Here is a 14782-nt window from a genome sequence, read left to right on the forward strand (position 1 = left end):
TCCAGCCCCTCCCATCCTTGCGTACACAGCACACACACTGTCTCTCTCGTCTCGTGGATGGGAATGGCCAGCGTGGATTAATTAATTTCATCATATTTCTGTCAGATTTGATTTCAACAGCGGCGGTAGTGTCTTCCTGTTCTTTGCACATATTTCTGTCAGATTTGATTTAATTTCATCCTTGCTATTCATAATCTATTAAGTAATGACCTGTACATACATATTTTATCATGTCTACTAAGAATCTCATCAGTTTACAGTTCATACATCAGGTTATTTTATCTTGTTTTCTTCAGGTTTGATTTAGGGTGTTCTTTTTTCCTTTTTCAGATGTATGCCATATGTGTAGCAATCGTTCTAAAACACCCCCATTCCTTCTCTTCCTATCAATTTAATCAGGACCCACTCTGGACCATTTTCAGAAACCACTCTAAACCATTTTCTGAAAATTGATAGGAAGAGAGTGATTTTCATAACAGCGGCTGCAGCCCCCGGGGTTAAATAGAACCTAAATGTTTCCTTTAGTTTATGAAAAAGTTCTAGAGTGGTTTCTGCAGCTGCTGTTATGTTTCATTGATTCAGTCCTATAGTTGGATAGTTCCAGTGGATTTTACTAAATGGTTTTGTAGATTTAATTAGTGAAAAGGCCTCAATTGGTTTATGCAACATTGCTTGTTCTGTTGGCAGTTGGAGCATACTAGGCAAATGGGCCTTGCCGTGAGTCGTGGTGCAACAGTGACCTCGATGGGCAGGGCAATGGTCAGATACGAGTCAACACCAAAGATGACTGTAAGCACTCAAAAAAGTTTACCACGCTAGGGCGATGTCAGGTACTTACTGTTCTTTTGTGCTTTTTGTTTTCTATTTCCCGTCAGAAGCTCATTCCATAATCAATTTGCAGGTTGTACGAGGGCAGTTAATGAATATACTTGTGACACTTATACTCTCAGGTAAATTACTAATCATTCAAATCACTAATCAGGTCAAGCACAATAATAAGCCCACCAGTCATAGAAAAGGAAAAATAACCACGAAGTGAAAATAGATTGTGAAAATTAGACGGCTCGGATGATGTAAAAGACAGAATCGGACGACCAGCGACTTTTTCAATCTGGGCGAGCTCGGAGTAGCCGAGTTGCCCAGCCAGATTAATTTTTATTGGGCATTCAGATTCTTATTTTGCGTTTCGTAGATTTTTAGCTGGGTGTATAAACATACACACGCACACTGACTTCAGATTTCAGTGACGGGGGTAAATTATTGTGCCATATATATTGTTGCCATATTTAGTAATCATGCATATACATGTACATTGGTTTTTATCAAATGTACATGTGCTCCTGTAGCATATCTTCAGGTTTGGGGATTTAAATGCCCTTTGTTTTGTGTACCAGGTGGTTAACTGAGATTTTGTTTGCTTATTCTACTGTTTTTTTAGCAATGCCGACAAACATGGTTTATGATGATATTGGTGGTCTGAAGCTTTAGATCGTCGGGGCTGCTCTCATTCGTTCAATTTGCCAGTGAGCCCTTCCATTCTACTGCTGCTCATTATTATCATATGAAGGAGGTGTACTTCCATTACAATACTCCTGACGTGTTTCATGAAATGTCTATGAGCTGGTATGTTGTTCATTCTCTTTTTTTTTCTTGCAGGCTGATCTATGTTTTCTGTTTGTTGGGTCCTCCGTGTCATTATGAACAAGGTTGGGTCTCTCTTGCTCAGTTTTTGTCTACTAAAAGTGATGTGAGCTGATGTGCTTGTTTGGGCGGTCTCCCTGTGTGTGTGATATTTGTTTGCATGTCAACCCTGTGTGCTTGAAATTTACTTGCATATCATGATATCAAACGAGGATGTGTTCTTGTTTACCTCTTGAATAGACAGATCTTGGTGCATTACTGGTACCGTGCCTCTAGGTGGTCAGCGAGGGTCGCACTTGCGCTTGTCGCTGTCCAGGCGATCGAGTATGACGAGAGAGAGATCGAAGAGAGGAAGAAGACAGTGAGTTTTGCGCCGGGCGGACTCCCCAGCTTTTCCGTGCGTTCTATTCTTCTTGGTTATTCTGTTACAAGATCAACCTAGCTAACTAACCCGGCCAGCCCGCTGCGATCCGGAGATGTCGCGCCATCCCACGATTTCCAGCTCACACGCGTGCCACGCTGACCGGGAGGAGCAAAACAGAAAGAACAAGACGGGGCGATCATGTGTAGACTCGGCCCCTCCACTACTTCTACGTGCATGCTGCATGTGCACATCACATCAGCCATGCATTGCTTATTCTAAGCAAAACAAACTAGGACTAGCACACTCACGTGTGATGGAGCTTAGGCTAACAATTCTCCCCCTTAAGCTCCATCCCCCTTGCTGATCTCCCTGATGCCCAGCCTCTGCCGCATTTCAACATGTCTCACACGACCCAAAGCCTTTGTCAGTATGTCAGCAAGTTGATCGTTAGTACCAACATGATCAAGCTCCAACTGCTTCTCCTCCACACACTCCCGTATGAAGTGATACTTCACGTCTATATGCTTGCTTTTGTCATGGTGGATGGAATTCTTTGCCAGTGCAATTGCTGATTTGTTGTCCACCAGAAATTTGAACTTGATTGGCGCTTCGCCCTTCATCCCAGGAAGCAGACGGCTCAGCCAAAGACCTTGACAAGTTGCTGCCCCAGCTGCCACATATTCCGCCTTACACGAGCTCATAGTAACTACCTTTTGCTTCTGCGAGGTCCATGAGATGGGATTGCCGCCGAAGAAGAACACCTGACCAGAAGTGCTTCTTCTGTCTCCAAGGTCACCGGTGTGGTCACTGTCACTGTAACCGAGCAGTCCACCAGCTCCTCCTCGTGCGTAGCTGCAACCATAGCTGAGCGTGCCCTGAACATACCGCAGAATCTGTTTCACAGCCGTCCAGTGAGTCATCGTCGGTCTCTCCATGAACCTGCTCACCAAGCCCACTGCATAAGTGATGTCAGGCCTCGTGTGAGTTAAGTACCTCAGGCTTCCAATGACGCCGCGGTAGAGAGAGGGATCAAACGGCTTGGCTTCATCTTCCCTTTTCAGCTTGAGTCTGCATTCCATTGGAGTGTGACAACTGTTGCAGCCAGTCATGCCGGCCAGCTCAAGGATCTTCTCCGCATAACTGCACTGGCTCAAAGTGATCGAACCCTCAGACTGGGCTACCTCAATCCCCAAGTAGTAGCTAAGGAGACCAAGATCGCTCATCTTAAAGAGCTGTTGCATCTGACTCTTGCACTGAAGGATGTGATCTCTGTTGGTGCCTGTGATTATCAAATCATCGACGTACACTCCTACAAGCAGGTATGAGTGTGCGTCCCCCTTCCGGTAGACAGCATGCTCCAGAGGGCTTCGAGTGAACCCAAGTGTGCTCACTGTCTCGTCAAGCTTTGCATAGAACGCTCTTGGGGCTTGACGCAGACCATAGAGTGCCTTATTCAGCTTCAACACTTGGTTTTCCTTCCCAGTAATGACATAGCCTGGCGGTTGTCCAACATACACCTCCTCAGAGAGATCACCATTCAGGAAGGCTGATTTCACATCCATATGGTGTACCTCCCAGCCTGTATGTGCGGCCAGAGCCAGGAAGATTCGGACTGTTTCCATCCTTGCAACGGGAGCGAAAACCTCTTCGAAGTCAATTCCCTCCCTCTGAGCATAACCCTTTGCCACTAAGCGTGCCTTGTGTTTGATCACTTTGCCATCTGGATCACGCTTCACTTTGTAAACCCACTTGAGCCCAATCACCTTTTGCCCGTGTGGAAGAGCTGTGAGCTGCCAAGTATTGCTCTCAGCAATGGAATCCATCTCCGCATCCATGGCAGCTTTCCAGGTGGCGTCAGACAAGGCGTCGGCGACGTTCGCTGGCTCCTCGGCACTGAGAAGACAGAGCAGCATGGCCTCGCGCACTGCCTCTCCCTCAGTCTCATCAAGGACACAGGAGATACGCCGATACCGATGTCTCCGGTGTCCACATCGCGACGGTTCTCGTCGTGACTCGGTGGCGTGGCCCATCGAATCTCCCGCCGCGCAAACTGTGTCTCCGTCCCGCCCTCAGGTGAGCTGAGCGCGCTCGACTCGGGTGAGGAGCCTCTCTCGCTCGTTTCTGGCGTGAGCTGCGAGGACGATGCCGCTGACCATGCTGGCGTCGGGGTCTTGGGGCTGGCTTGCGGCGAGGGGGTTGATGATGCCGTGCCACTGTCCAGCTCGTGCAGCCCGTGCGCAGTGGTGTAAACCACGCTGAAGGTTGCTGGAGCGGTCACGCTCGCGCTCGTGCTCTGGGCGCTCCACGTCCACGGCCTGCCTTCCTCAAAGACCACATCCCGCGTGATCTGCACCTTCTTCGTCGCGGGATTGTACACTCTGTAGGCCTTGGACCCCTCCTCGTAGCCAACAAAGACCATCGGTGTCGAACGATCGCTCAACTTGTTGATCCCCGGCCCGACTCTTTTGACATGAACCGTGCACCCAAACATACGCAGATGATGCACGCTGGGTTTACGGCCGTGCCACGCCTCATATGGGGTGACACCATCCAAGCTGCGTGTGAGGGCATGGTTCAAAATGTAGACGGCTATCTTGACTGCTTCTGCCCAGAAGAACGATGGCATGCTCATGCTCTTCAACATGCACCTGGCCATCTCCACCACGGTCTGATTTCGCCGTTCTACTACCCCGTTTTGCTGAGGTGAGTAAGGGGCCGTGGTGTAGTGCTTGACTCCAATCTCCTCGCAGTAAGCCTTGAAATCACCGGAGTTGAACTCCCCCCCGCGATCTGAGCGGAAGGCGCGTAACTTGCACCGGCCATCTGCTTCTGCCAAAGCCTTGACCCTTTTGAAGCGTTGAAATGCTTCGTCCTTGGTCTTCAAGAGATCTACCCACATCTAGCGACTGAAGTCATCAACTATCAGCAGAAAATACCGGTTACCTGCGGGTGTAGTTGGCTCGATCGGCCCGCAAAGGTCCGTGTGCACCAGCTCTAGAGCGTGCTCTGCGCGGTATGCAGTGGCCTGAGGAGATGGCGCTCGGTGTTGCTTCCCAAGAGGACATCCATCACAGTATTCCTCCATACGATCAATGACGGGCATGCCACGCGCCATCTGCTTCGTGGACATGGTGCGGAGTGCACGAAAGTGCTTGTGTCCCATGCGTGCGTGCCACCTCCAGGTTGCATCGTCGCCTTGAGCCATCAGACAGGCGGGGGCGTTGATGATGAGACACCCTGTGTAGAGTCGGCTGCCGGACCGCCTGACGCGCGCGAGGATTTGCCGCGCCGGATCACGGATGGCCATGACGGTGCTCTCAATGGTGATGGAGCAGCCGCCCTCGTCCAGCTGTCCCACAGAGATGATGTTGCTCCGCAGGCTCGGAATGAAGAAGACGCCCGCGAGCGCTCGTTGGTTCCCACTTTGACAGCGAAAAACGACTGAGCCACGCCCTTGAATGGCAACATGCGACCCATCGCCGAACTTGACAGTGTCGTGCACACTCTCGTCGAGCATGGAGAACACGGTTCTATCCCTTGTCATGTGACTTGAAGCGCCAGTGTCAAAGTACCAGAGGCCCTCGGGCGAGGGGACAGGAATTACCTTCTCCTCATTGAGAAAAACAGCTTGTGGCGCCACAATCTCCGGCGTGGTGACAGTGCTGACCACGGCCATGAGCAGGCCCTGATCATGATCATCGCCCGCCTGGGCCAGGTGCGCCTGCTCGTTCCTTCCCTTTTGCTCTTGCTCCCGAAGCCACGTGCGGCACTCCTTCTTCCAGTGCCCTGGAATGCCACAATGGTGACACTTGCCCTTCTTCTTATTGCTGCCAGAGCCACCTGCCCCGGCGTTCCCGGGCGCGCCCTTTCCGCCGCCCTGTGCCTTAGGCTTGGCGGTCAATTTGTTCTTGCCTCCGCTGCCGCTGCCGCCGGACGACGATCCACCACCGCCGCCCAGCCTCTCTCGGGCCAACCACTCCTCGTGTGTGAGCAGCAGGTGACCGGAGGATTGCGTGCCGTCGTCGAGCTCGTAGTTGTCCTCGCAGGCAGACAAGCGGCCGACGAGCTCCTTAATCGACAGCGTTTTCAGGTCGATCAAGGACTCAATAGCCATGGCCATCGGACGGTACCTGTGTGGCACCACTCGGAGGAATTTTTGTACCGCCTTGTGCTCAGTGACGGAGTCGCCGTACAACTCCAGGTCGGCGATGAGGGCGGAGAGCCGCAGCCCGAAGTCCTCGATGGATTCCCCGTCCTTGAAGCGGAGATCCTCGAACTCCCGCCGGCGCACTTGCGCCTTGGCCTCGCGTGCGCGCTCGCTGCCCATCCGCATGGTTTTGATTGTCTCCCACGCGATCTTCGCCGTGTCCTTGGCAGGCAGCACGCGCAGCATCTCCGACGGAACGCCGGTGAGGATAATGCTCAGCGCGCGCCGGTTGTCATTTTCGTCGGCGCCGTCGTTGGTCACCGCGGACCAGACGCGGGCAACCTGCAACTTGACCTGCATCACCAACGCCCACTCCTGATAATTCGTGCGCGTCAGCATCATGGAGGCCCCTGACTCCTCTCGCACGACGCGCTCCACCACCCGGTACTCGCCGCTGCCGTCGCCGGTGAGGCGAGCGAGCGGCGCCTTGGCAGAAGGCGTCCTCGGCGACGACTTGCCGCCGCCCTTGTTCTTCCCGTCCGACTCGTCACCGGACATCACCTCGGAGGATCAAACACCGCCGCCTCGCCAAGGATCAAACACCCGGGGCTCTGATGCCAATTGTCGCTGTCGAGGCGATCGAGTATGACGAGAGAGAGATCGAAGAGAGGAAGAAGACAGTGAGTTTTGCGCCGGGCGGACTCCCCAGCTTTTCCGTGCGTTCTATTCTTCTTGGTTATGCTGTTACAAGATCAACCTAGCTAACTAACCCGGCCAGCCCGCTGCGATCCGGAGATGCCGCGCCATCCCACGATTTCCAGCTTGCACGCGTGCCACGCTGACCGGGAGGAGCAAAACAGAAAGAACAAGACGGGGCGATCGTGTGTAGACTCGGCCCCTCCACTACTTCTACGTGCATGCTGCATGTGCACATCACATCAGCCATGCATTGCTTATTCTAAGCAAAACAAACTAGGACTAGCACACTCACGTGTGATGGAGCTTAGGCTAACAGCGCTATGCTTCCCTCTGGATTCTAGCATGGTGTTCGGGTGCCTAGCTTAGTTCAGTTCTGAGTCGAAAGCAACGAAATCATATGTTTCTGAATCTTGGATATACATTACAATGCAGCGGCCCATTCTTGTCGTGCCTGGACTGGCTAGATCGATTAGAGTTTGTCTAATATGCCTTCGGTGATCAGCAGCAACACACGAGATCCTGGAACCTGCATTAGTTATTGTTTGCACAATAATTACTTATTGATATCATTACCAAGCTACCCGAGCCATCATTCCCTGGACACCACTTGGTTTCCTTGCCCATTTATTCATCGGATATGTACACAATCTTTTTCTTTTTTGAAAAATCACCGGGGGGAGCTCTTCACCTGAATCTCTCCTCTCTCCCTAATAATAAAGCATGGATTGGGTCTCCGGGTTCACCGTCACAATACGCTTTCTTCACATGTCATAATATGCTTTTACGAGATAAAATTGTAATATAAACGAGGTGGTACTAATTGAATTGAATCGGTACGAAAGAAAATGAAAACGCAGCCACGCTCTGCCTCGCGGCGCTCCGCCCCGCCCAACCCACCGTTCCCTCCAGCCAGGCCCCGCGCGCCGCCGGCCGACTCCTGCCTCCCAATCCCATCTCCTCCCCACCCGGGGCTTTCTTCGCCGTTCACAGCTCCCCTCCATTGACTGGCCGCGACCTCGCTGGAGGCAGAGGATGGGAGGATGCGGAGCTGGCATCCGCCTCACGAAGATCGAGCGGGCCAATCTGCGCGCCGGCGACCTCGCGGGAGGCAGAGGATGGGATGGCGTGCTGCACTCGAGACGAGCGGGCTCGATTAAGGGGACCGGAGGTTGGCGCCGGCGGGCTCGTGGACGGGGATGGAGAGGGCAGGTGCCAATCCGGCGTGACAAGAAAGTTGTTGCGGCGCCGGCCGACCAGCTCCGTCTCCGCGATTCCATGGACGGCGGTGGCGTCGTCGCGGGCCGGCCTGCCGGGAGGGCGAGTGGCTGCGCGCGTAGGCCTGGCGATGATGCCGTGGGTGGAGGCGCTCGCCGCCGACCGCGCGCGGCTGGAGGCCGTCAACGCGCTGCAGCACGAGTCCTGGCCCCTGGGAGGCCCGCGACGTTCGCCTCCAGTGGTGCCTCCTCAAGGTGACCCCTCCGCTCCATCCACTCCCTCCTCTTTATCCTAGGATTTCGATCGGCTCCTCACTGATGCTACTGACTAGCGTGTGCACGCGGAGATGTCAGGCGGATGAGAACTGGAGGATGTGGGAGGCGACGTGCATGGCCCTATGGCGCTCCGACGATGACTGGATGTTCCCCGGTAAGAAGAGCATTTCCTCAGCTGCTACTCTGCTTGCTACTAGCAGCGCATATCACCTAATCTTTACATAATCAGGTTGCTACGGACTGCTACCCTTGTCTACTGCACTGAATATAGAACACCTAATTCCCTAAAGAGTGAAAATGAGGATCTAAAGATTTTATACAAGTGTGAGCTGGAAAACGAGGAGCTTAAGGTACGTTACCGAAACATGAGTTGCGTCACAGCTTGTGCATCCTGTCAGTTTTCTTAAATCATATTCTGTGTGCCCATGCCTGCTTCTTATACTGTTAGATAAGAGCCAACGACCGGGAGGAGGAGGAGGACGCACGGCAGCGTCAGAATCAGCGCGTCGGATCCGGCCGAGGCTTACGTCGACACGGATGCGGAGGCTCTAGCTGCAGCCGCCGCGCTCTATGCCCCGCCCCTGCTCGCCGAGCCCTGCCTCTCTGGATCTCCAGCAATGTACGCTGCCATTGACCTGCACTTTTCAGAAATCTTATATAACTTAAGCAATGTATAAATGAATATCCACTATTCATATGTGACAAGAAGTGCATGAACTTGGCTAATGTTTAGGGGCATAAACATGATCATGTCAAAACTGCATAGAGGCACCATGTTATTATGTTCTTACAGATAAAACGTTCAGGTTACTAATTTCTCTTTGCTGAGTGATTTTACTGTTCCTCATTAGTACGTGTTAGAGCTATGAATGCTGAACTCGCTAGATTCCTTTTTGCTATGTCCGCAGGGAGGTCGCTTCTGGCATGTTCCGCAAGTTCAAAACGAAGAAGATCTCTGTTTGCACAGCCCTTCAGGGGAACAAATGGATTTCTGCACTCCGTCAGGTCAACACCACCGACTTAGTTCATGAATCCATCAAATTATGGTTGTTGATCAGAGAGGTGCAAATACCACAGGCCAAGATGTCGTCTCCTGGTGTTGGACAACAGATGGAATGTATATGACGCGCTCAACCTACAAGGCAATGTTCTGGGGCTCTTACTCGAGCACTTGCTCTCGAACTTTCTGGAAGGCTTTGGCTGAAAACAAAGTAAAAAATTTCTGTTGACACCTGTCGCTTGGGAGGATTCTGACCGCGGACAAGCTGATCCAGAGAGGATGGCAAGGAAGCGAGATTTGTTCGATGTGCAGTTCACAGGAGGAGTCAGTGGATCATCTTCTTCTGAACTGCTATTTTGCTCGCCAAGTTTGGAGGAGGATCGCGGCTTGGTCTTGTTTCGATTCGAGACATTATGACGTGAAGATGGCCTCCGGGAGGGCACGGTGTACTCCTGGTGGCTGGAGCGAGCCTGCCAAATCCTTACGACCAACCAGCGAAAGTTTGATGGGACTGTTGCTTAGACAAAAAAAACTTTTCAAAGAAAGCTCTTCAAAAATGTTCTTCTTCAAAGAAATGCACTGATTTTCATAAAAATAGTAACTATTCTTAAAAAAGTGTTCCAGTTTTTATGAAAATGCTAACTTTTAAATAAGGAATTTTCCGCATTTTTCAGAAAAGCAAAAAGAAAATGACAGACAATCTATTCCAAGAAAAAATTACTCTTCTATAAAAACAGATGGATAACGCTAAGGCGGCTTCTTCACGTCCGAACTTCATGCTACATAAAGAACTAATCAGTTTAACCTTATTATCGATGTATATTAAAATTAGATACAAAAAATGGTGCCCGGTGCAACGCACGGGCATTTGTACTAGTATATTTCTCAAGTTTGTAACCCATCGTCAGACTGATTACAAAGAGGAATTACATGAGCACGTGTAGTCGTGATAAGAGGTAGGAACGCCAGGAAGAGGCGGCCTGTTTATGCACTGGTTTCTTCATCCGGTGTGTCCAGAGCATTAGGTCATCAACGATTCGCCTGAGAGTGATAATACTGTGATGATTTTGTTGCCTGAAGGTCATAGCGTTTCTGGAGTCCCAAATCTTCCATAGGATGATGAGGAGGACGGAGTGCCAGATGACCGCATCTACCTGGGTAGGTAGACGGCAGTCCCAGAGTCCATCAATGCAACTCGAAGGAGAGAGGCCGATCCTTTGCCAGATACGTTGTGCAAGCGGGCATGCCAGGAATATGTGGGCGCTGGTTTCACCATCATGTCCGCAGCGCGGGCATAGAGAGTCGGTGACGATATGCTTGCGCAGAAGGTTGCATTGTGAGTTGAGTCGATCTAGAAACAGGAGCCATGCAAAGATCTTCACGCGATTTAGAACGCATGAAGACCAGATGGCCATGGCATGCACGTCGTCATCATCGTCGTTGGGGCTCATGATCAGCGCGTATGCTACCCTCGTGGAGAAGCGCAGGCCACCATTTAGGTAGCGCTCATCCGGTCCTGTCGTCAACCGAAAATCCTGCAGGAGAGACAACAAAGAGCACAACTCGGTAGCAGCATCAGATGTTAGGCGGTTCCGTAGGATTGTTTCCAAACCATGATTCAGGACAACAGCCACACGAGCTAGTGGGATAGTGGTGTGCGAGTATAGGCAGGGGAATAAAGTAGCAAGTGGCTGGCTATGCAACCAAGTATCTAGCCAGAAGTAGGTGTTAGTGCCTGAATTTGTAAGTACAAATGAGATGGCGTGGAGTGTTGGCATCTGTTGATTTATTGTTCTGCAAATGAAGGATTGGCTATTTTGTGGAGCAATGAGGGCATTTGGGTGCTGCAAAGCGATCCATTCTAGCCACGGTGTGTCTGGTAAGAGAGCTTTTACAGCAAATTTCATAAGTAAGCATTGGTTCTGCTTGTGGAGATTTTTTAGCCCTAGACCACCACGGTTCTTTGGTGTACACACATTTTTCCAGGCAACTAAGCATTGAGCACCAGTGCATGTTTCTTCCGCGGCCCAGAAAAAAGCTCGTCGAATAGAGTCTAGTGTTTTAAGCACACTTTTGGGGATGGTGAAGACTGACATGAAGTAGACAAGAAGGGAGTCGAGGACCACCGATAATAGGATGAGCCTATCACCTTTGGAAAGGATTTTTGCGCGCCAACCTGATAAAAGTTTGCGGCAGCGTTCGATGATCGGTAGGAAGGCATTTGTAGGCAGTCGCGTAGGTGTTAGGGGGAGACCGAGGTAGATCTGCGGAAATGTTGAGATTGGGCATTGCAAGGTGGAGGCAATGGAGTCAGCCATGGAAGAGCTGACGTGCATGGGTACGTAAGTCGTTTTTGTGAAGTTGATAGTAAGGCCTGTGGCCATGGCGAAATCGTGAAGGATGTTTTTTAACTGTTGAGCAGCGCCACTGGATGCCTCTTCATCATCGTTGCTGATCTCCTACAACAAATGATCCAACAAGACTGTGACCTCGCTCATCTCAGTCACCCCCTGTTCGCGCACCTCCCGCCCACCGTTTTGCAATACGCAGATGACACCCTCATCATCGCCAAGGGCGAGATAGGGTCACCCTGCCTGAGCCCGTTTTTGCAATTTATCCAGCTTCCGGGGATGCCATTCAGCATGATAGCAGTTTTCCCAGTTGCTAGGAGGTTATGAATCCATGCTGAGAATTTTGGCGGGAAGCCATGACAACATAAAATGGAGGCGAGAGAGTCCCAAGAGAGGGAGTCGAAGGCTTTGGTAAAGTCCAATTTGATGACCATGGTTGGTGCTTTTCTGGAATGGCAGGCACTTATGAGATCGGCCGCGAAGATAAAATTTTCAGCTATGCTACGCCCTGGAATGAAACCAGTTTGGTTCCCATGGACTAGCAATGGTATTATTGGTTTTAGTCTGTTGGTAAAGGATATGTACACAATCGACAGGATTGACTTCAGATCTTACATAAGGTTTCATAAAGATAGTTCAGAACCTAAGCTATACAAAGTTTTACAAACGAAATCTACACAAACTCATGGATTTGAAACTGAAAGATATTATGTGATGCATCTCTCCAAAAATCCAGCATAATTATATAGAGGAAACATATATTCCCAGAAATTTACGGTCGCGGTCGAGAGCAACGGCGAGTGTAGAGCAAGCCTGTGGGAGAGTTTTTCTGAATGCAAGCCTTCAGCTCGCCCCGACAACCTTTCCCTGTCAGCTTCGCTCCCCTCTTCCTCCTCTTTGCTTAGAATTGTTTTATTGTCATTCATATTCTGTATTAAATTCTGACGAGGTTTCTGCTTGTTAGATTAAATTCTAGCCAAGACTAAATTGTAGCCACAAGAAGGCAGGATTCTACTTGTTTAGTCTAAAAAAGAGTTTTTGACTTATTTGATTAGATTCTAAGTCAGCTTTTGGGGGACTTTAGATACAATCTGTTAGTTGAAAAAAATATGTGTTCTTGCGCTTGAGAAATTGCTGCCAGTGTTACTGTATCATATATGAATATGTACAAGGCATCAGAAAGCAACAAGTAGCAGGAACAATTAGTTCAGTTTTAATATTATAGTGCTACTCATCCTAAATTGTGTTAACTTAATCTGCTAGACTATGGTGATGACAGAGGGGTACTGTTTTTTAAAATTGTTTCTTTGTTCCAATTATAAAGGGCCCTCTGCAAGGATATTGATTTCATCATGTGTAGAAGTTTAGTTGGACAGATATTGTTCATCAGTTTCTTAGTGCGTGCCTAGCTGTTTCCCCTTTTTACATTGCTTATTTTCTATAGGATTTCTTGAAAGATAATAGCTTGCTTCAACAATTGTAGAACGATCATGGTTTCTTTGCATTCCTCTACTTTTATACGATTAACAATTTCATGGCTATCCTGTGTAAGAAACAGACATCATTGGCATTAGCCAATGCATTTGCGTTAAATGCCCTGTTGGTCGAGTGATGTAGTCCTATTGTGAAGATGCTTATTGTTTCATTTCTGTAATGTAGGAACATGTATATCCTTTCAAGTTCACTGATGTGGTTACCACTACAACACACGTCCCTCCAAGGACCAAGGGTGGGCATGATCTTCTACAAGGTTGTTGTCTGTGACTATTAGTATGGGATCAACTTTGCGGTGTCCCCATCGCTTCAAGTCAAGCTAATAGAGCTAAATGGTGTTCCAATTTTAGAAAGCACACTTAAGAAACATGCACACGTGTCTTTAGATCCTATGGAGCATTCCTAATAATGACCATCTATTTAACTATCTTGGATCATTACCATTACAAAATGCAGCATGGCATTCATAATGTTCAGTTATTCATAAATGTGGCATTTAATTATTCTCCTGGCATGATATTTAAGCATGTTGCATATACCAGTCTGTTGATAATTCAATTATTGATTCTGATGTACAAACATGCAAAACCATTGCCTGTTTGGATGATGCACATGAGTATGTTTTTGTTAGTTTTCGGTGATGTACGTCGTGAAGCGGGACGGGCGGACGGAGACGGTGCACTTCGACAAGATCACGGTGCGGCTCAAGAAGCTCAGCTATGGGCTCAGCCAGGAGCACCGCGACCCCGTGCTCGGTCTGCGTCAGGGTATACATGGGCGTCACCACCAGCCAGCTCGACGAGCTCGCCGCCGAGACCGCCACCCCGGTCACTGCCTCCCAGCCAGACTATGCCTCCGTACGTTCCCTCTTTCATCTGTCTCTCCCCTTCCGGTCCGTTCCGTTCCCCCTCACGGCGCCCGTGTTCGTGTCCTGGTCTGACGTATGTGCGTGTATGGTTCTTCTGCAGCTCGCGGCGAGGATTGTTGTGTCCAACCTGCCGCCAAGTGGAAATAGTCTGTGTGGCGCTCGTAAATAGAGAGCATTCTAGTAGAAAGGTACAGGAAAAAATAGGGAAACTTCTGTCATTTTCTTTGGTCTCTGAAAAATAAATGGTGATATGGGCTGATACATTGCTAAATTACATGATACAAACTCACTTCTTTTTTGATTTTTGGTTTAGTTTGTTGTGCTACAATGGCTCTCCTAGGAATGTTCTTCCATGCTTTGATGTGCACAATCCAGAAAGTGCATGCTTCCAGAAACCAAATAGGATTTTGTGTGTGTTATCTTCTCTTAAATCTTGTGCTTGTCCAATAAGAATAAGGTTTGGTGGTATTGCTTTTGTCTGTCACCTGGTAGATTTCAGACTTCAAGCTAGCTGCAGTTATTTCAGGTTCTATGTGCAAATCCTTGGTGTGACATGATTGGTAACTGACCATGAATACGTTGCAATCTGATATGTCTAATTCTTGATTATGTGGTACCATGGTCTAAAAATTGGTCCTAAAGATACATGATGTTTTTGTACAAAGTTGAGACAGTTATTTTGGAACGGAGGGAGTATTAGATTATTTTGTTCCTTTTTAATTTGGTTC

At 49.4% G+C, this 14782-nt stretch overlaps 1 protein-coding gene across 1 annotated transcript; it reads left to right on the top strand.

Annotated features, from left to right (window-relative positions):
* Positions 1–687: 687 nt before the first annotated feature.
* On the top strand, positions 688–14201 carry LOC123115362 (uncharacterized). Its single transcript, XM_044536529.1, has 5 exons — positions 688–830; positions 1439–1623; positions 13352–13442; positions 13818–14043; positions 14155–14201. Exons 2-5 carry the CDS (start codon positions 1562–1564, stop codon positions 14199–14201), a joined length of 426 nt encoding a protein of 141 aa, XP_044392464.1. The 5' UTR covers positions 688–830; positions 1439–1561.
* Positions 14202–14782: the final 581 nt, after the last annotated feature.

This window comes from Triticum aestivum, chromosome 5B (assembly GCF_018294505.1).
Source record: "Triticum aestivum cultivar Chinese Spring chromosome 5B, IWGSC CS RefSeq v2.1, whole genome shotgun sequence".
NCBI lineage: Eukaryota > Viridiplantae > Streptophyta > Magnoliopsida > Poales > Poaceae > Triticum > Triticum aestivum.

Coding starts and splice junctions, on each gene's coding strand:
- LOC123115362 (XM_044536529.1), top strand. CDS start 1,562: ATGAAGGAGGTGTACTTCCATTACAATACTCCTGACGTGTTTCATGAA. Junction 1,624..13,351: donor CATGAAATGTCTATGAGCTG/GTATGTTGTTCA, acceptor TCTGTAATGTAG/GAACATGTATATCCTTTCAA. Junction 13,443..13,817: donor TGGGCATGATCTTCTACAAG/GTTGTTGTCTGT, acceptor TGTTTTTGTTAG/TTTTCGGTGATGTACGTCGT.